Raw genomic sequence first — 22,321 nt, forward strand, 5'->3', positions numbered from 1 at the left:
TGTTTGGGGAGACAGGGCTTCACCATGTTGCCTAGGCTGGTCTCGAACTCCTAGGCTCAAGCAATCATCCCTCCTCAGCCTTCCTAAGTACTGGGATTACAGGCATGAGCCACAGCACCTGTCCTCACTTGCTGCTTTCATCATAATTATTAAAGGTTTCAACTTTCCCTGGAATTACTAATAGAAATAGTAGCACTCTGGTTGAATTGAATCAAACAAACAAAAAACCCTAAGAAGACATAAAATGATTGTCAGGAGAGGAGAGAAAGCTTCCAAATAAAAAGAAAATTAGAAACATCTCTACTGGTGAATAAGTAGTAAATGTGTAGCCTTTTAAAATAATTCTATAAGAACTTTGCAAATACAGGATGTGTCTTACCCTTTTGTACTTGAAAAGGATTGCATGAATGAATGTGTCTTAGTTCACTGAGGAATGTTGACCTTACTTTAACTACTGCCTACTCCCGTGTCTGTGCTCTTTCACCTGGAAGGAACTCTGTCCAGGATTCTTCTTTGGCAATGTCAGTCTCTGTTGTGATGTTCAGCAGCTTCAGACACTAAAAGACAACCTGCAGCTGCCCCTACAGTTTCTGTCCAGGTAGGTTCTGCTGGGGAAACAGAACAACTGGGCTATAGATACTTGTGAACTGGTAATGCTCAGCTTTCAATTTATTCTTTCTTTGTTTACATATTTTTATTTATATATTATACGTCTGTATATTAATATATTTTATGTATTTATACATATATGTATACATTTAAAATAGGTGAATATATATTTAAATATATATTTATATATTAAAAATACATGTATGTATAATGTGTATGCATGCATGTGTGTATAATAGAGACAGAGTCTCACCCTGCTGCCCAGGCTAGAGTGCAGTGGTTTGTGGTGTGATCACAGCTCACTGCAGCTTAAACCTCCTAGGCTCCAGTGATTGTTCTACCTTAGCCTCCTGAGCAGCTAGGACTACAGGCATGCACTACCATGTCCAGCTAATTTTATTTATATTTTTCTTTCTTTATTTTTTTTTTTTGAGACAGACTCTTGCTCTGTCACCGAGGCTGGAGTACAGTGGCATGATCTCAGCTTACTGCAACCTCCTCCTCCCGGGTTCAAGCGATTCTCCTGCCTCAGCCTCCCAAGTAGCTGGGACTACAGGCACATGCCACCACACCCAGCTAAGTTTTATATTTTTAGTAGAGGTGGGGTTTCACCACGTTGGCCAGGCTGGTCTCCAACTCCTGACCTCAAGTCATCCACCCGCCTCAGCCTCCCAGAGTGCTGGGATTATAGGCATGAGCCACTGCACCTAGCCTAATTTTTAGTCTTTTTCTAGAGATGAGGGTCTCACTATGTTGGCCAGGCCTGGTCTCAAATGATCCTCCCACCTTAGCCTCCCAGAGTGCTGGATTATAGGTGTGAACCACAGTGCCCAGGCAGTTTTTTTTTTTTTAAGTCAGTTTCTGTTTTGTTTTATTTTAAGAAAGCACTCTTACAATTTGTCAGAAATAAAGAGAAAAACAATAATTACCAGACTTGGTTCACTTCCCAGTTGCATTCAGAGTTGATGCTTGGTTTCCTCTGCAATGTCTGCAGTGCGGCCAGGCTCCTTTCAAACTTGAGCTGTGCACTGTGGGGAAGAGAGGTTCCTAGGGGTCCTGCTCAGGTGCCTGGCCTGAGACTCTCATCATGCAGTCCTTCCTCTCCCCCCATACCTTGCTTTGCGCATCATTCTTGTCTCTCCCTCTGGTGAAGGGATGTGGTAGAGTCAAGTCCTCAGTAGAGCCGGCCTCGGAGAACTGTTAACAAGCTTGTTCTGCTGTAGCTGGCTAGTTTTGTTAAACTTAGTTTTTTATCTGATCTGTTGGCTATGACCCTGAGCAGTGAAAAGGCGCTTGGTAATAGATGTTCTTCTCTAGGCCTAGCCAGCAATTCTCAAATATGCAAAAGAGCAAGCTGGTGGTGGTCTTTAGAACAACAGATTGTGGTATCTTTCTAAATTTTACAGACTTCAGCACACTGATAAAGGTGTTTGGGAAGCAAATATTAAAAAGGGAAAATGTTTATCTGCACAAATATCACTGCAGATGGTGATAGGGCACAAGTTGGCTTCCAGTGAAGAAATTCTGCTTCTTACCAAAAGTTGGCAGTAGAGAATGGAAAACCACCACTAAATTGTTTTTTCAGAACAACAGAAGTTGAGACTGTAATTGGGCCAGCATATCCTATAAAAGGCTCGTGGACATTGATGGAACCAAATTGGAGCCTTGTACACTCAGTCAAAACACATTTATTTAGGATCCACCTAGGTGAGGCATTATGGACATAGGGACATAAACATAAAAAGATAGCCAGTCTTTCTCCATATTATCAGAGGTACCAAAGCTTGATTTATAATAGCAAATAGGAGAAACAACCTGATATTTGGAAAAATATACAGCTGTCAAACTTAGTGATTGTGGGCATTAAATGTAGTAACATGGAAAAGGTTTGAAAACTGTGCACCCCAAGAGTGATTCCTATTAGAATAATGTAATTGTGGTTTCTGGCTTTGTTGCAGTAAAGCAGTGGGGCTACTGAAAGAAAGAGAGTCTGTGCTTCTCTGTCTCCTTCACTAGAACAGAGGCTCTTGAAGGCCAGGACACACTTTTTTCATTCTTTGTCTTACATGGTCATTGGGACTGGATCGGAGTATAAAGTAATCTTGATTGCAAGAATGCAAGTCTAATGAAACAACAGCTTTTGCAGGTAACAGTGGACCAAAGGGAAAAGAGAGCTCTTTTATCATGTAACAAGTCAACATTAGGAGCTTAAACTTTGAACCTGAAGGATAGCAGGCAGCTTATGGTTCTTGTGCAGTTGTGTGCTCCTGAAGTGCATGCAACCAGAGAACAACATTGCTGTTCTCTATCTTTACAAACCATGGGGATTTCTCCTTGTGTTTCAGGAGGGCCTAGTGATTTTCTGGGGCTTGAAAGAAAACCTTTCAATAGGTTATAAGATGAAGATTCCCATGATAATTCTCATTATTTTATTTTATTTTCTTCTTAATCAAAACTGTCAGCTGGTGCAGCGGCTCATGTCGATAATCCCAGCACTTTGGGAGGCCAAGACAGGAGGGTTGCTTGAGTTTAGGAGTTTGAGACCATCCTGGGCAACACAGTGAGACCTACATCTCTACAAAAAAATTTAAAAAAATTAGTCAGGTGTGGTGGTGTGCACCTGTAGTCCTAGCTACTTGGGAGGCTTAGGTGGGAGGATTGCTTGAGCCTGGGAGTTCAAGGTTGCAGTGAGCTGTGATCACACCACTGCACTCAGTCTGGGCGACAAAGTGAGACCCTTTCTCAAAAAATAATAATAATTGTCTTCCTGATGCTCCAAAGTCCCTTTACTCTAGGTCAGAGAATGTATGTTTCTAAATTATTAAGTACAGAATTCAGAGAAGCGTCTCTCTCTTTTTGAAATTATAATTGGACACAATAAATGCAGAAAGTAATTAGGGCATTTTTTAAAGGTGTGCCTTTATTTTAACATGAAGTTTTAAGTTTAGAATTGCTGATTTTTAATATGTTCTCTTGGTAATTTGTCACTTTACAGTAAGTTTAAAATATTCTTTGTCTATTTAAAATCGTTCTCGCTGGCCCTATTACGTGTGAGATCATGCAGAATATAATTTACTTTTCCTTTAGATGTCCATCCTGTTTTTATAACCTACTGAACCTGTTTTGTGAGCTGACATGTAGCCCTCGACAGAGTCGGTTTTTGAATGTTACAGCAACTGAAGTTTATGTTGATCCTGTTACAAACCAGACGAAAACAAATGTGAAAGAGTTACAGTACTACATTGGACAGAGTTTTGCCAGTGGTAAGTAAACTGTTAATTATTCCTCTTTTACAGCTGGCATCAGGACAGCAGAGCAAATTGTTCCTTTTAGTTGTCCTGTCAACTCCGTGGAAAATCACAATTTTCAGATTCATTGGCCAGGAAATAAGAGTTGTTGCTTTGCTTGTATCCTAGGACTTGAACTACAACGAATATAACAATCTCCTTAAAGCACTTGCTTTAACTCCCCCTAACTTTAACTTCCCACATGGAAAATTTTAGTATGTGCAAGTTTGCATCCATACACTTCAGTAACCATTGGATCTTTGATTCTAACAGACGTGAGTTGTGTAATATCATAAATTACTGCAAGACTGAGAAGATAGAACTATTAGTAGTTGGCAGAGGCCGGGCGCAGTGGCTCACGCTTGTAATCCCAGCACTTTGGGAGGCCGAGGCGGGCGGATCACAAGGTCAGGAGATCGAGACCACGGTGAAACCCCGTCTCTACTAAAAATACAAAAAATTAGCCGGGCGTGGTGGCGGGCGCCTGTAGTCCCAGCTACTCGGAGAGGCTGAGGCAGGAGAATGGCGTGAACCCGGGAGGCGGAGCTTGCAGTGAGCTGAGATTGTGCCACTGCACTCCAGCCTGGGCGACAGAGCGAAAAAAAAAAAAAAAAATAGTTGGCAGAGAAGAGGTCATGACTCGGAAGAATCAGATCACCATAAAGGAAAGTCAGCAGGTCTAACAGATAGCAGAAATGATCCCCCAGCATTGACCAACATGCAACATTTAATTATAATGACAAAGTAAAAAGATAACAAAAAATTTCCATAGAAAAAAGGTCTCATTCACAAAAGCAACAAAAAAATAAGGCACTTAGGAATCCAAAAGATGTGACACACAAGGCAACCTGACTGAATGGAGAGAGGTCATTTTGTCCAGAAACAGAAGCCTGCATGTATGGAAAGTGGATGTGTAACATGTGTGTCATTACAAATCATTGAGAGAAAAGGTGGGCTAGTTGATAAATGGGATGAGAAAATAGATTATATTTATCTGATTTTAATTTTTATAGATAATAAAAAAATCATTGTATAGATTAAAAATCCCAGTTGGAAAGTTTTAGAAGTAAATATAGAATATCTTTATGACTTTAAGATAAAGGAAAGATTTCTAGACAGGAGAGGAAAAGCAGAAACCATAAGGAAAATATTTATGAATATAAACAACTGTTATCTAGAGCAGACAGCGAAATGCAAATTTAAACAGTAAACTACCATTTCATACCTCATCAGCTTGGCACAAATTAAAAAGTTGGTCAGTTTCAACTGTGGGTGAAAATGTGAAGCAATAGGAATACTAATATACTCCACCACTTATAACCATAATTTGGTACAATTGTTTGAAAACTATTTGAAAAACAACTTTGCAATACATAGTAAAGTTGAACATAACCCTTCTCCCAGAAATTTCACTTATAGATGCCTGCCTTAGAGAAACTCTAAATGCATATAAACCTGGAGACCCATATAAGAACACCCACTGTAACATTATTGTGATTGTGAAAAATTGAAGACCTCAACAGAATGAGAAGACATGGCACAGACTGGGAGAAAGTGTTTGCAAAAGACATATATTAGTAAGGACTATTATTCAAAATATACAAATAACTCCTAAAACTCAACAATAAGAGAGCAAACAGCCCAATTGAAAAATGAACAAAACAACCTGAACAGATACCTCACCAAAGAAGGCATACAGGTGGTAAACAAGTACATGAGAAGAGATGCTCAACATTATGTCATTAGGGAATTACAAATTAAAACAATGAGATACCACTACACATCTATTAGAATGGCCAAAATTCAAAACACTTACAACACCAAATGCTGGCAGTGAACTTTCATTCATTGATGGTGGGAGTACAAAATGGTACAGCCACCTTGGAAGATAGTTTAGCAGTTTCTTACAAAACTAATTATACTCCTTGATATTTACCCAAATGAGTTAAAAATGTGTCTACCCCAAAACCTGCACGTGGATATTTATAGCAGCTTTGTCCATAAGTGCCAAAACTTGGAAGCCACCAAGATTTCCCTCAGTAGGTGAATGGGTAAATAAACTGCTACATCCATGCAATGGAATATTATTCAGTACTAAAAAGCTATGAAAATTCAGTGCTATCAAGCCATGAAAGTACATGGATGAACCTTAAATCGTATCACTAAGGAAAGCCAATCTGAAAAGGCTACTCACTATATGATTCCACTGTATGACGTTCCAGAAAAGGCAAAACCGTGGAGACAGTAAAAAGTCAGTGATTGCCATGGGTTAGGAGAGAGGAAGGCATAAGTAGAGCACAGAAGATTTTTAGGTGGTGAAAATACTCTGTATGATACTATAATGGTGGTTACATGTTTATATGACATTTTGAAACAAAAGTACTACATACTTAAAACAAGTACACAAACATGCATGGGAAGGATAAACATCAAATTCAGGATTGTGTTTACCTTAGGGAAGGGACTACTGTTAGGGAGGGGTAATTGGGGAGCTTCAGCTGAATCTATAGAGTGTGTGTGTGTCTAAGTATTTCTTTATTTTTTGGAAGAGACGGGCCTCACTGTGTTGGTGAGGCTGGTCTTGAACTCCTGGCCTTAAGTGATCCTCCTGCCTCGGCCTCCCAAAGTGTTGGGACTGTAGGTGTGAGCCACCACACCTGTCCTATAGTGCGTTATTATTTTTATTTATTTTTTAAATTATGCCATAGCCAGTTGTTCTGAATAGTGCATTACTATAAAACAGAGTCAAGGTCTCATGCTGTCACCCAGGCTGGAATACAGTGATGCAATCATGGCTCACTGCAACCTCAACCTCCTAGGTTCAAGCAGCCCTCCTGAGTAGTTGGAACCACAGGCATATGCTACCACACCTGACTAATTAAAAACAATTTTTTTTTTTGTAGAGATAGGTTCTTGCTTTTTTGCCCAGGCTGGCCTCAAACTCCTGGCCTCAAGCGATCCTCCCACAGTGCTGGGATTACAGGTATGAGTCACAGCACCTGGCCGAGTCCATTTTTTTTTTAATGTTGAGGCAAATGTTGTAAAATGGTACGACTGATAATTAACTGGGTAATGAGGAAATGAGAATTGTATTATTCTCCGTGTTTTTTGTATGCTTGAAATATAAAATAAAACCTGAAAACCAATAGTGAGCTGGAAGATATGAGAGAATTACCCAGAAAACAGCATACAGATACAAAGATCTATAAATCATTAAAGAAATGACATATAGGATAACATGAGAAGCTCCAGAGAGTTGGGGAGAGACAATAATAATCAAAGGGATAATGAGGATTTTCCAGAATGGATAAGGGATGAACCCTGAGACTTAGAGAAAATTCAGTATACAAAAATCAGTTGTATTTCTGTACACTTGCAATGGACAGTCTCAAAGTGAAAATAAAACAGTTCCATTTACTATAGTATGGGAAATATTTAGGAGTAACTATAACAGAAGGCAAAACACTTTAAAACTAAAGAACAGCCGGGTGCAGTGGCTCACACCTGTAATCCCAGCACTGTGGAAGGCCAAGGCGGGCAGATCACACAGTCAAGAGATTGAGACCATCCTGGCCAACATGGTGAAACCCCATATCTACTAAAAATACAAAAATTAGCCAGGCGTGGTGGCGCTTGCTTGTAATGCCAGCTACTTGGGAGGCTGAGGCATGAGAATCACTTGAACCTGGGACGTGGTGGTTGCAGGAGCCGAAATTGTGCCAGTGCACTCCAGCCTGGCTGACAGAGCAAGATTCCATCTCAAAAAAAGAAAAACAAGCAGAAAACTAAAGAACATTATTCAGATAAATTAACGAGGATCTAAATAAATGGAAAGACATTCCATGTTTATCAATCAAAAGACTTAATATTGTTTAGATATCAGTATTCTCCAAGTTGTTTTATAGATTCAGGGCAATCCCTGTTATAATCCCAACTGACATCGTTGTAGAAATTGACAAGCTGATTCTGAAATTCACATAGAAGTTTGAGGGACTTAGAATAGCAAAACAACCATGAAAAAAGAACAAAATAGGAAGACTCATACTTCTCAATTTCAAAACTAAGCAATGGAAATCAAGACAGTGTGGTACTGGAATAAAGATAGACATATAGATCAATGGAATATAACTGAGAATAAGTAATATATCTGTGGTCAACTGATTTTTGACAAGGGTGCCGGGGCCATTCAATGAGAAAAGAATACTCTTCATCAAATGGTGCTGTAATAACTGGATACACACATGCAAAAAAATAAATAAAAATGAAATTGGGCCCTACCTCACACCATATGTTAAAGAAATTAACTCAAAGTGGATCAAAGACCTAAATGTAAGAGCTAAAAACTATAAAACAGAATAAAACATAGGGATTAATTTGCATGGCCTCATATTTGGCACTTGATTCTTAAATATGACACCAAAAACAAGAGCAACAACAAAAAAATATTAATTGGACTTCATTAAAATAAAAAGTTTGTATTTTAGAGGACGCCATCAAGAAAAGACAAGAAGGCCAGGCGGGAGGCTGAGGTAGGAGGATTGCTTGAGCCTGGGAGTTCAAGACCAGCCTGGGTGACAAAGTGAGACCCTGTGTCTACAAAAAATAATTAGCCAGGCATGGTGGCATGTACCTGTGGTCCCAGCCACATGGGTATCTGAGGCAGGAAGATTGCTTGAGCCCAAGGAGGCTGCACTAAGTACCTCGCGCTCCAGCCTGGGTGACAGAGTGAGACCCTGTCTCAAAAAAACAAAAGGACAAGAAAATATTTGCAAATTGTGTATTTGATAAGGGACTTGTATCTAGAATACATAAAGAACTCTTGGCCGGGCGCAGTGGCTCATGCCTATAATCCCAGCACTTTGGGAAGCCAAGGTGGGCAGATCACCTGAGGTCAGGAGTTCAAGACCAGCCTGGCCAACATGGTGAAACTCTGTCTCTACCAAAATAGAAAAATTAGCCAGGCATGGTGGTATGCACCTGTAACCCCAGCTACTCGGAAGGCTGAGGCAGGAGAATTGCTTCAGCCTGGGAAGTAGAAGTTGCAGTGAGCTGAGATCACAACACCATTGCACTGCAGCCTGGGTGACAGAGACTCCATCTCCAAAAAAAAAAAAAGAACTCTTACTACTCAATGATAAATAGATGAATAACCCAGTTTAAAATGGCAAAAGATCTGAATAGAGTAGACATTTCTCCAAGGAAGATATACAAATGGCCAACAAGCACATGAGAGGTGTTCAATACTATGAGTCATCAGGGAAATACGAATCAAAACCACAATGAGATACCACTTCACACCCACCAGGATGGCTAGAACCAAAGTCAGATAACAAGAAGTGTTGACAAGGCTGTGGAAAATAGGAACCTTTATTAAAAAGAAATCCAAAAACCAAAAACAGCTGGGCACAGTGGCTCATGCCTATAATCCAGCACTTTGGAAGGCCAAGGCATGTGGATCACCTTAGCTCAGGAGTTTGAGACCAGCCTGGGCAACATGGTGAAACCCCATCTCTACAAAAACTTAGCTGGGTATGGTGGTGCACATCTGTAGTCCCAGCTACTTGAGAGGCTGAGGTGGGAGGATCACTTGAGCCTAAGGGGCAGAGGTTGCCAGTGAGCCGAGATCACACCACTGCACTCCAATCTGTGTGACAGAGTGAGACCCCACTTTGGAAAACAGTTTGGCAGTTCCTGAAACAAACATAGAACTACCATATAACCCATCAGTTCCACTCAGAAGACGAATGAAAATATAGGTCAACACAAAAACTTATACACAAATGCTTCTAGCAGCATTACTGATAGTAGCCAAACTGCAGAAACAACTCAGATATTTATCAGCTGATATATGGATAAACAAAACATATGTCCATACAATGAAATGCTGTTTGGCCATAAAAAGAAATGAAATATTGATACATGCCACAATATGCATGAACCTTGAGAACATTATGCTAAATGAAAGAAGCTGGTCATGAAAGACCACATATTATATGATTGGATTTATGTGAAATGTCTGAAATAGTCAAATAAATAGAGACAGTTCAGTGTTTGCTTAGGGCTTAGGGAAGTGGGGAGGTAGTTGAGCATAGCTAGAATACAGGATTTCTTTTGAGGTGATGAAAATGTTCTAAAATTGACTGTGGTGATGGTTGCATATATCTATGAATATGCTAAACTCCATTAAATTATATAGTTTAAGGCGATAAATTGTAAATTACATGTAATTCTATTGTAAATTATATTGCGCCGCCACACCTGGCTAATTTTTTTATTTTTTTTATTTTTTGTAGAGACGGGGTTTTGCCATATTGCCCAGGCTGGTCTGGACCTCCTGAGCTCAGGCAGTCCACCCACCAAGGCCTCCCAAATTACTGGGATTAAAGGCGTGCATGACCACCCCTGGCCCAAAGACAAATATCTTAAAAGCAAATAGAGACAAGACACAAATCACCTTAAGACAATGATAATTGGAGATTTTCTTACCAGCCGTGATCGAGCCCAGAAGGCGATGGAATAATTTATTGAGAATTCTGAGGGAGATGACTGTCACCCTAGTTAACCTGTCTTTCCAGAGCAAGGGTAAAATAAAATGAATGTGTAAGCATCTCCTTGAAGATTAGGGAAAGAAGATCCTGGGAAGTTTCTAGCAAGCAGGGACTGGTAAATGAGAATCAACAGTACAGGACCCATTCCAGCTATTTTCTTAGGTGTAATACACTGGTACTATCCTTATGTAATATGTTGTCTTTATGTATAATAAAATAAAATCCAAAAAGATAACAGTATTAGGTTTGGTTTTGTTTTGGTTTTTTGTTTGTTTGTTTGTTTGTTTTTGAGATGGAGTCTTGCTCTGTCGCCCAGGCTGGAGTGCGGTGGCGCGATCTTGGCTCACTCCAAGCTCCGCCTCCCGGGTTCATGCCATTCTCCTGCCTCAGCCTCCCGAGTAGCTGGGACTACAGGTGCCCACCACCATGCCCGGCTAATTTTTTGTATTTTTAGTAGAGATGGGGTTTCACTGTGTTAGCCAGGATAGTCTCAATCTCCTGACCTCGTGATCCACCCACCTCAGCCTCCCAAAATGCTGGGATTACAGGCGTGAGCCACTGCGCCCAGCCAACAATATTAGGTTTATTGACACATTGCCTCTGCCCTAAAACCAGTTTTCCAAGTAAGTTCCATAATTCTCTGGCTGTGTAGCTTCCTGCGGCAGAGGTTTTCTGGAACCAGCTTCATTAACTGAAGAAGTACTAAGGCTCTTAGCTGCATCTTCCTGGGCCTTGATATGCTCTTCTATACAGTGGGGATTCGACTTCTCCAAGCTGTTGTGAAAGCTGTGAGATATTGTGTGCCTTTCCCTTTCCTGTCTATTTTTTACTTTTAAGTTACTCGGAATTGGGCCTCCATATTATTTGCAGGGTGATAAGCCAATTTAAAGTGAATCTCTGTTCGTGCCCTTAGTGTTTGCTGTCCAGCATTCCAGCATGGTGCATATGGAGTTCGTGTTTCCCTTCAAGAGGCCTTTTGTAAGATCTTGCCTCATGAATTACAGCAAGCATCTTGTCTCCTTTTTCTTTTGGGTTTCCTCTTCTAGCAATGTACAATGCCTGCCGGGACGTGGAGGCCCCCTCAAGTAATGACAAGGCCCTGGGACTTCTGTGTGGGAAGGACGCTGATGCCTGTAATGCCACCAACTGGATTGAATACATGTTCAATAAGGACAACGGACAGGCACCTTTTACCATCACTCCCGTGTTTTCAGGTAGGTATAAAGATTCCAAGTTTGGTGTGTTTATGATATTGTTTTAAAGCCAAGGAACTGGCTGGGCACAGTGGCTCACCAGTGCTTGGGGAGACTGAGGCAAGAGAATTGCTTAAGACCAGGAGTTCCAGACCAGCCTGGGCAATGTAGTGAGGCCCCATCTCTACAAAAGAATTAAACATTAGCCAGGTGTGGTGGCATGCACCTGTAGTCCCAGCTACTTGGGAGGCTGAGGCAGGAGGATTGCTTGGGTTCAGGAGTTCAAGGCTGCAGTGAGTTATCATCCCATTGTACTCCAGCCTTGGTGAGGGCAAAGCACTGTCTCCATGAATGAATGAATGAATCTGAGTTGAGGAATCATAATCTGCAATAGGAAGATAAACACATTCAGGTAACTAGTTCATAGTTTCTCCCAGTAAGAGAGGTAACTGGTACATTTATCCTGCTGTGGCTAATTTAGGGGGTGCTGGGAGTGGGAATGGAGGAGGAAATGAATTGCCTTCAGGCATTGCTGTCATAATTGAAAGAATAAACCGTTAAAAAGGGGGCAGGAGGCAGCTTTTCCAGAGCTCTGCTATAGTATGAGCTCCTGAGAATGGAGATGGGACATGATTGAAGGGTTACCTTGGTATGTAGTGTACTTGGAGGATTGCTCTATCAGTGACAAACCCCTACGCGCAAGTTTGTTGAGGTAACTTAAAATTCCACAGGATGAAGCAGCCAAACATAATTTAATTAAACTAAAACCTCCAATTCTTTTTCTTATTTCAGTTGTTTTATATATTTCAGTGGGCTTTTCATTGGGTTTAAGTATTATACAAAATTTTGGATGTTTTTAATTGAGATTTGTACTCAACACAATTCCTTCCTGTAGATTTTCCAGTCCATGGGATGGAGCCCATGAATAATGCCACCAAAGGCTGTGACGAGTCTGTGGATGAGGTCACAGCGCCGTGTAGCTGCCAAGACTGCTCTATTGTCTGTGGCCCCAAGCCCCAGCCCCCGCCTCCTCCTGCTCCCTGGACGATCCTCGGCTTGGACGCCATGTATGTCATCATGTGGATCACCTACATGGCGTTTTTGCTTGTGTTTTTTGGAGCATTTTTTGCAGTGTGGTGCTACAGGTAAGCAGTTTTGTTTGTCATCCAGGGCAAGAAGAGCAAAATTGCCCACTGGCACTTTGAGCTTTCATTTGTCAGACCTTGGTTACTTAGGACAAGAAACAAATACCTACATGAATACCATTGCATGGATTACTGTGTCCTACAGCTATTCTATAGTAAACCATCAAAGTTCTGTTTAACACTGCAACATCTGAAATGAATTTTACTGATTTATTCAAAATGATGTGTTATTTAAAGCACCGTGCACTAGCCACTGGAGGCTGAGTCTCACTCTTGTCGCCCAGGCTGAAGTGCAGTGGTGCAATCTCAGCTCACTGCAACCTCCACCTCCCAGGTTCAAGCAATTCCCCTGCCTGTATTTTTAGTAGAGACGGGGTTTCACAGTGTTGGCCAGGCTGATCTCCAACTCCTGACCTCAGGTGATCTGCCTGCCTCGGCCTCCCAAAGTGCTGGGATTACAGGCGTGAGCCACCGAGCCCGGCCTTGACTCTGACTTTCTAAAGAATGAGAGGCCGGCTGGGTGCGGTGGCTCACGCCTGTAATCCCAGCACTTTGGGAGGCCGAGGCAGGAGGATCACGAGGTCAGGAGTCCATTGCAAACAGCCCTGGCGACAGTGCGAGATTGTGTCTCAAAAAAAAAAAAAAAAAAAGATGTCAGAGTCAAATGAGCGAAATCAGATTCAAATCTAATTAAATGGAGTACTATAGTCCTTTTAGATATTTGCATCTTAATTTAGGACACTACTTTTTTTACTTTTTATTTTGAAATAATTTTAGACAACCAAAAAGTTGCAAAAATGGTAGAATTTATGTATATCCTTTACCCAGTTTCCCCGATGATACAACTTACATAACTCATAGTACAATGATCAAAACCACGAACATGCCATTATTATTACATTATTATTAGCTAAACCACAGATCTTAATCAGATTTCACCAGCTTTTTCTCCAATGCCCTTCCCTGTTTCAGGGTCCCATATTACATTTTTGTATTTTATGAGTCCCCTCTAATCTGTGACAGAAAGTTCCTCAGTCTTTCCTTTTCTGGCCTTGACACTCTTGATGATACTGTTCAGGTGTTTTGTAGCATGTCCTTCCATTTGGCTTTATCTGGTATTTTCTCATGATGAGATTGAAATGAGATGTTTTGACAAGTACATCACAGAAGTCATGTCATGTCTTTCTCGGTGCATCATGTCAGGGATCCCTGATGTTGATGCGTCTCTTTCCTGGTGATGTTAACCTTTATCACTTGCTCAAGGTGATGTCTGCTGGATATCTCCACTGTGAAGTTACTGCTTTTCCCTTCGTAAATGATAAATATCTTGGAGGAAGATGCTTTGAGACTATACTAATATTTTGTTCCTCCTCAAACTGTCAACCACTGATTTTAGCATTCATCGTTGGGTCTTGTCTGCAATAGTTATAACTAAGGTGTTTGCCTAATAGTGATTTTTTTCTGTTTCCCTCTCTTCCTCTGCATTTACTAACTGCACTTCTGTACAGAAAGCTATCACTTCTCCCTCATTTATTTACTCAGTTATTTACATCATGGACTTTTAATTCTGTGGGCTGTATCCAACACTGTCATTTATGTTGTTACTCAAAGTTTTCCAGTTTGGGCCTTTGGGAGTGCCTTCTGGCTGGCTTCTGTGTTCTTACATACACCTCCCATCCCCAGCTTTATCTTACATTTTCCCTGTCCCTGCCCTGCAAGGAGCTCTGGTTCCTTTTATTGGAGAGTGGTATGTAGAAATGAAGATCTGGGCACTAGGTATGCTCATTGCTACTGGAAAGAGTAGCATGTGTTTTTTTGTTTGTTTATTTGTTTTTTTGAGACAGAGTCTTGCTCTGTCACCAGGCTGGAGTGCAGTGGCGCGATCTCAGCTCACTGCAACCTCCGCCTCCCGGGTTCAAGCAGTTCTCCTGCCTCAGCCTCCCAAGGCACGTGCCACCACACCCAGCTAACCTTTTTGTATTTTTAGTAGAGACAGGGTTTCACCATGTTGGCCAGGTTGGTCTCGATCTCTTGACCTCGTGATCCGCCCACCTTGGCCTCCCAAAGTGCTGGGTTTACAGGCGTGAGCTACCGCGCCCAGCCCAGTAGCATGTTTTTAAAGGACCTAAAAGTTTTAAATAAAATGAGGGCCACAAGGTGAAATTATCCTTTATTAATTGTTCTATTAACATCTTCTTAAATTTTCTCCTGAGACTGGTGAGCAGAGGGACCCAGAGCAAGGGAACTTCGGGGAAAGAAGGCAGTACTTAGGGAGGAGGAGGCCAGGAGGAGAAAGAAAGCATTTCATGGGATTACAGGAATGTCCCAAAAACAACCTCATTGCGATGAAGTCCACTAATACTATTTCCTCATTTCTGTTTTTCAGAAAACGGTATTTTGTCTCCGAGTACACTCCCATCGATAGCAATATAGCTTTTTCTGTTAATGCAAGTGACAAAGGTAGGCATATTTGTCCTGAATAAAAGGGTTCAGATGATGCTGTCTGTCATGAGAGCATTCGTTTCCTCAGCGGGGTTGCGGCAGTGGGTGAGGTGGTGTGCCAGTGCCGAGGACATGGCTGCAACCAAGGCAGACATGGTCCTTGCTTTTGTGGCCCTACCATCTAGTCAGGGAGGCACAGCAGAACCAAGTAATTAATCATAGCTGGGGAGGTGTGAAAGCAGCAGGACAAGAGTGGGAATAGCAGGGCAGGGTTGAACCTCACCCTTCAGAGGCTCCTGTGTCGGCGTCTCCTCTGTGGGATGGGAACAGCACTCTTTGAGGGCAGCCAACAAAGGTGGCTTTGCTGAGCAGATAGGTAGCTGAGGGCAGGGGTCTCATGTGTACCCTGGTGGGCTTGATTCCTGCCATGAGATAGCAGCTAATGCTTTCCCTGTTCCAACTTTCAGGAATGGCTTGGCTCTTAACCTCCACCTTCCCTTCCTCTCCCGCTCTTCCAGGAGAGGCGTCCTGCTGTGACCCTGTCAGTGCAGCATTTGAGGGCTGCTTGAGGCGGCTGTTCACACGCTGGGGGTCTTTCTGCGTCCGAAACCCTGGCTGTGTCATTTTCTTCTCTCTGGTCTTCATTACTGCGTGTTCATCAGGCCTGGTGTTTGTCCGGGTCACAACCAATCCAGTTGACCTCTGGTCAGCCCCCAGCAGCCAGGCTCGCCTGGAAAAAGAGTACTTTGACCAGCACTTTGGGCCTTTCTTCCGGACGGAGCAGCTCATCATCCGGGCCCCTCTCACTGACAAACACACTTACCAGCCGTACCCTTCGGGAGCCGATGTACCCTTTGGACCTCCGCTTGACATACAGATACTGCACCAGGTAACCTGCTGTTTGAAGAAATAAGTCACTCCAGAGGACCTTGTGGTTTGCTGGCTTTTACATGTTGACTACTGCTGGATGGGGATTTGGGGCTGAATGTCATGGTATATCTTGAAAATCTTAGAGTATAATGGCAAAGCCGCCTTTAAGTTAGGTTTCAAGAAAGTGAATGATGTTGAACTTAATGAAATATTTATTGTTGCTCACTTTTGTATTTACTTCAGATAGTAGACCTTGCCTTTTTCTTGAAACTGAGATGAGCAGAGAAAGAAGACTTCAGTGGCATTTCTCTATTGAGGCAGGATATATTTATTAGGAAGTCACCTTAGGAATTTGTGAAATGTTTTCTGTTGGTAACTGAAAGTAATATGCAAGGACCCAGAGGCATGAAGCCCTTACTGCTGTCCTGGGGGCTGAGGAAGGAGCTGCCAGATCACCATCCCTGATCCAACCTGTAGGAATGAACTTACCACTGCCTGAACATGGGCATCCAGCCTGTTTTTGGTGAGAGGCGCATTTGGCGCAAGATCCACCCCATTGCTCCTAGAAAGGCATGTAAACCTTCCTATTGTCCCTGTCACACTTGCCTTGGAGAACTGTACCTGTGCATAAACTGTACCGGCTTCTTTTTTAATGAACGTATAATCACATGGTTTTTCCTTTAAACATTGCTCATGTCTACAAGAAAGTCTGAAATCTTGAAAAGCATTAAAATGGTCCCAAGACTTGAATAGAATCTTTTCTCTACCCGGTCACCGTTTGTTGCTTTTTCTAGCTTGTTGCTGAAGGTGAACAGCATAGTCATTTACCTCCAAGATCATCTTCTCTGTTAGGAAATAAGGGGACATATATAAATGGCTGTAGTGCAGAGCAAGGCAGGAGGTTTTGTGTTACTATTGAGGGGAGGGTCAGGGAGACCAGGAGTCCCCCTCCACTCTCCCCTCTGTCCTGCCGGCCACCGCTGGAGAAGGGTGGAGGGGAGATGGTTGTGTGTCCTATGTTGATAGCTGTTCTGGTCATGGTGTTCCCCCCACCCCCCGCCGCCTCTGTGGACGCCTCTAACTAGTTTGCTGTTAGAGTGGGCCTGTGGCCTGACCAGTTTTCTTACCGTATTGCACCTTAATTCTCTCCCTCATCTTAGGAAGTATTTTCCCCAAATACTCTTTGTCTTCTGACCCCTCAGGGCAATACTGATTAGTCAAGATCTGAGAGAAATGTGACATGTTTCTGGGTTTGCTTATTTTTAAAATCTTCTTTCAGGTTCTTGACTTACAAATAGCCATCGAAAACATTACTGCCTCTTATAACAATGAGATTGTGACACTTCAAGATATCTGCTTGGCCCCTCTCTCACCATATAACACGAACTGCACCATTATGAGTGTGTTAAATTACTTCCAGAACAGCCATTCCGTGCTGGACCACAAGAAAGGTGACGACTTCTTTGTGTATGCCGATTACCACACGCACTTTCTGTACTGTGTACGGTAAGTGGCAAGAGACAGTCATTGGTAGACATTATTCTTGGGTCTGACTTAGGGTATATGGGCATAAGCTTGTTTTATGAGCATAACCCAGAGGTGAGCAAACAGAGCAAGACCTTGCCCTGTGAAGCTTACATCTCCAGCTCTGTCACCCAGGCTGGAGTGCAGTGGCGCAATCTTGGCTCACTGCAACGTCCAGCTCCCGAGTTCAAGCGATTCTCATACCTCAGCCTCCTAAGTAGCTAGGACTACAGGTGTGCGCCACCACGCCCAGCTATTTTTTGTATTCTCAGTAGAGATGGGGTTTCGCCATGTTGGCCAGGCTGGTCTCAAACTCCTGACCTCAGGCGATCCGCCCACCTTGGCCTCCCAAAGTGCTGGGATTACAGGTGTGAGCTGCCACACCCGGCCGGAAGCTTACATCTTAATGGAGGGAGACAGATGATGAGCACATAACATATGGTATCATGCCAGCTAGAGATTAGTGCTGTGAGGGGAAGAATAAGGCTGGACAGAGTGGGGGGTGCACTGCTTAAGCATGGAGATGTGCACAGAGGGAGAGGAAAGGACAGCTGGGCACATCACAGGCTTGAGTGTTCCCAGCAGAACTAGCAGCAAGTGCAGAGCCCCGGGAGGGAGCTCTCGTGGTGTATGATTGAGGAGTGCAGCTGCCTCTCACCTTTTACCTCGTGCCTGGGTCGCTAACACAGTGTCATGTATCACACCCCCCACAAGATTTAAAGATAGAAGAGCCTTTGGTGCCTTTTCTTCTCTCTCAGATACATAGCCCAGTACCCTGTAGTGCCCCAGCTATTTGGGAGGCAGCCTCCCTCTGAGGAGTTGGGACAGGATGGGTCTGCAGCTCCGCAGCTTTAGATTGGAGGGCCCTGCAGCTGCTTCCCTTAGGAGGCGTGTCTAGCTGGGCAGGGTGCATTTATAATTGGGAATAGTCACCCCAGGAAGCGGTGCTTGGGTGACCTGTAGGGGAATCTTAAGGCTTCTCCCGGTAGGGGAAGAGCACCATGATGCCGGATGGGCCTGCTTTCCCTGAATGCTTGGGACCTGGCCTAGGGACATTTGTGCAGCCAGTTGAGCAACCACAGTGGCTATTTCTTCAGCATGGGAACAGAGAAATTATTCCTTGTCGCCTTTAAGGACACTGCTCAGCCAAGTACTTCTCAAGAGCTAAGGACTCTCACTTCTGGTTCTAAAGAACTTTGACCTTGAGTTCTGTTTGTTTGTTACTGGAGTAACAACAAGACTTTTTATGCAGTTGGGCTATATTTACTGTGTTTCAAGAATATCACCACTAAAAACATGAGTTATACTCATGAAAACACAATAGCTTACGCTCCATACCCTAAACCGGCATTCTGCACAGGGTAGACGGTGCAGACGAGCCATGGGTAATTTGAAGAAAAAAAAAAAACATTTAATGTTACATAATTTTTATAATTGGACGACCATTTAATGTTACATAAATTTTATAGTTTACTCTCTGTTGCACAAGATAAAAGTCAACAAAAATGAAGGGGGCCAGAGGTGCGTGAGCCTTGTGTTTCCTCAAAGCGGGTGTGGTTCCCACCAGTGTGGAAGCGGTGCCGGGAGTGGCAGGCTCCTGGCGGCAGGGACCTGAATTGGTTTGTAGTTATGCTTGTGTGCATCCTCATAACCCCAGGCCCGCCCTAGCGATGTCCCCTTTCCTCTCCCTCCACTTTTCCACCTGAAGGTCCTGCAGTAATGGCAGGTGGCCTGGCCTGCCCAGAACCATGCCCTGACCTGCTTCTTTCCCCCATTTCATTTAAAGGCAGTGACAGCTACCAGTTACTCAGACTTGAGGCTTTATCCCTGAATTCTGCCTCGCCCTCGCCTTCCTCATGGGGTTCTTACGGGTCTGAGCCTCTGGATGGTCTCTCAGATTTCTGCTGTGGATGAAGGGACTCAGCTGCTCGCTGCAGGTCACCTGACCTCCCTCATGCCATCACCCATCCGCTCTGATGGGTGGGTCATATGCAGAAGCTTCTCAGCACCTGGCCAAGTTGTAGCTGATGGTCTGTCTGAAAATGCTGGTTCCCTCTCCACTGGCCGACTGTCTGTCTGCACTGCACTGCCAGTTGCCTCTTGCCTGGGCCATTGCACTAACATCTCCACTTACTGTTCCACCTGCTTCCTGTTTCTTTGTCATTTCCAAACCTTCCACTTTGCCATGCGAGCTATCTTTGTAAAACAGCTCATGACATTTCTTTCCCAGAAATCTCTAATTGTTCCTCAGTGCCTCCAGAATAAAAATCCAAACTACCTAACTGGCACTGAGTCCTTTTATTTTGCATTTGTCTGTCCATTACTCTTCCCAGACCGGCCCCCTCCTTCAGGAGCCCCCTTGGTGGGCACCCCGTGCTCTAGGAGAGGACGTCTTTTCTTTGAATTATTATTTTTTTTTGTTTCAGAGATAGAGTCTTGCTATGTTGTCCAGGCTGGACTTAAACTCCTGGGTTATAGCCATCCTTCTGCCTCAGCTTCCTGAGTAGCTGGGATTAGGCGTGCCGCCATTCCCGGCATACAGGACTTGCCAAACCACCATCTTGCTCTCATTCCCTCTCACTGTTCTCTCTCGCTCCCTTTTTCCTCCCACAGTGGTAATTGTGTGAGACACCCTTTTGTCCTCCCTCTTTGATGAAATCCCCCTCATCCTCAGAGCTCTGGGTCTGTACAGTCTCTTCCTCTTGGCTATAATTTTGCCTTTTAGTGTTTGCTCCCTCCTCTGTGCCTGCATAGCACCATGTACCATGTGCCATTGATGGCACTGGGCTGTATTTGCCTGCCTCTTGCCCAGTGATTCTGAGCTCCCAAAGGTGAGTGCTGAGCTGTATTATTCAACTGAGAAACTTCAGGGCCCATGTTGTCCTTAGAATACAGCCAGCTTCATCAAATGTTTGTTGTGTAAATGTTTAGGTCTCTGATGTCTTGAGGCCCTTCTAACTAGGAGGTGTTTTCTAAACTTTTTGGCAGGGCTCCTGCCTCTCTGAATGATACAAGTTTGCTCCATGACCCTTGTCTGGGTACGTTTGGTGGACCAGTGTTCCCGTGGCTTGTGTTGGGAGGCTATGATGGTAAGTAAGAGAAGCTTTGATTTTTCCTTTTAGGTAAAGTCATCTCTGTTTTGTCATTAGCGTCAAGTGGTAATTATGAAGATTTCATAAATTGGGCAGTTTTGTTAATTTCCTACCTCTTAAATCCCAAAATAGTATCTCATTTGGCTTCGGGTTTGGATTTCATTCCAGATTTAAAAGAAGTGGATTGGGTTAGCCATTTTTAGATCACATATGCCTTTGAGAAGCTGTCGAAGGCTAAGTACCTTTCCCCAGAATAATGCAATTGCAAATCTCTGCATTGTTGTTCAGCTTCAAGGAGGTCATGGGCCTTTGAAGCTCATTTATAGACCCTCTAGGGAGCTGATGGACCTCAGGTAAGAACCCCTGTGATAGAGAAAAGATAGTATGTGAGGTATGTGGAAAAAGAAAGAAAGTTGATGGATTTTTTTTCTTCTAAGCCGGTCAGTTGAGTATTTGGACACTCTTACAGTGTGAAGAGCAGCTGGTTTGCTCTTTGCTGGTTCCTGTAGCACTTTAGAACCAATTGTACTTGATAAAATAAGGTGATGATTCATGTGACACATTTGGCATCTTAAGCCAAATTACAGGCTCAACAGGTTTTGCTCAGCCAGTGAAGAATCCAGATAGGTTTTCTTCTCCTCACTCAGTGGCAGGGGAGAAGTTGCAATCTGTATTTAAAATTTACTATGTATCATAGAGGAAAATGCCATTTCTAATTGATGGAACAGGGATGGTGTCAGCAACTGGCTAGCCATAGGGGAAACAATTGTCTTTGATCTCTACCTTGTTCATTTACCAAAATAAATTCCAGATGGATAAAAGATTGAAATGTAAGAACTGGGCCGGGTGCGGTGGTTCACGCCTCTAATGCCAGCACTTTGGGAGGCCGAGGCAGGTGGATCACGAGGTCAGGAGATCGAGATCATCCTGGCTAACACGGTGAAACCCTGTCTCTACTAAAAATATTTTATAAAAAATTAGCTGGGTGTGGTGGCGGATGCCTGTGGTCCCAGCTACTCAGGAGGCTGAGGCAGGAGAGTGGCATGAACCCGGGAGGCGGAGCTTGCAGTGAGCCAAGATCAAGTCACTGCACTCCAGCCTGGGTGACAGAGCGAGACTCCGTCTCAAAAAAAAAAAGAAAAAGAAATGTAAGAACTGGAACAAAATTCAGGAGGCATTTTTAAAAATAATTTTTAAGTGGAAAAGATATTTCTAAGCAAGACACAAAACTCAGAAACCCCAAAAGGAAAGACTGATGAATTTGAGTACATGAAAATTTTCATTTGTGGAGAACAAACATACAGTTAAAAAAACAAAACTGGGCCGAGAGTTATTAATGCCTGTAATCCCAGCACTTTAGGAGGCAGAGGCGGGCACATCACTTGAGCTAGGAGTTTGAGACCAGCGTGAGCAACATGGAGAAACCCCGTCTCTGCAAAAAATACAAAAATTAGCTGGGCATGATGGTGCATGCTTGTAGTCCCAGCTACTCGGGAGGCTGAGGTGGGAGGATCACTTGAGCCCAGGAGGTTGAGGCTGCAGTAAGCTGAGATTGCACCACATTCTAGCCTGGGTGGCAGAGCGAGACCTTGCCCAAAAAAAAAAAAAAAA

At 43.2% G+C, this 22,321-nt stretch overlaps 1 protein-coding gene across 2 annotated transcripts in view; it reads left to right on the top strand.

Moving 5' to 3' along the window:
- The window catches only part of NPC1 (NPC intracellular cholesterol transporter 1), a 53,417-nt gene that overhangs the window by 12,255 nt on the left and 18,841 nt on the right, over positions 1-22,321 (top strand). Inside the window, exons 3-10 of one of the 2 annotated variants that reach the window (XM_032152643.2) lie at positions 492-598; positions 3,697-3,872; positions 11,491-11,658; positions 12,533-12,782; positions 15,169-15,242; positions 15,743-16,113; positions 17,374-17,600; positions 20,607-20,707. In XM_032152643.2, coding sequence (XP_032008534.1) covers positions 492-598; positions 3,697-3,872; positions 11,491-11,658; positions 12,533-12,782; positions 15,169-15,242; positions 15,743-16,113; positions 17,374-17,600; positions 20,607-20,707 — 1,474 coding nt within the window. Of the gene's footprint in view, positions 1-491; positions 599-2,690; positions 2,756-3,696; positions 3,873-11,490; positions 11,659-12,532; positions 12,783-15,168; positions 15,243-15,742; positions 16,114-17,373; positions 17,601-20,606; positions 20,708-22,321 lie in introns of those variants that run through there. The other variant, XM_032152644.2, reaches the window with a different exon arrangement.

Source organism: Hylobates moloch, unplaced genomic scaffold (genome assembly GCF_009828535.3).
Source record: "Hylobates moloch isolate HMO894 unplaced genomic scaffold, HMol_V3 SCAFFOLD_5, whole genome shotgun sequence".
In the NCBI taxonomy this organism is placed as follows: Eukaryota; Metazoa; Chordata; class Mammalia; order Primates; family Hylobatidae; genus Hylobates; species Hylobates moloch.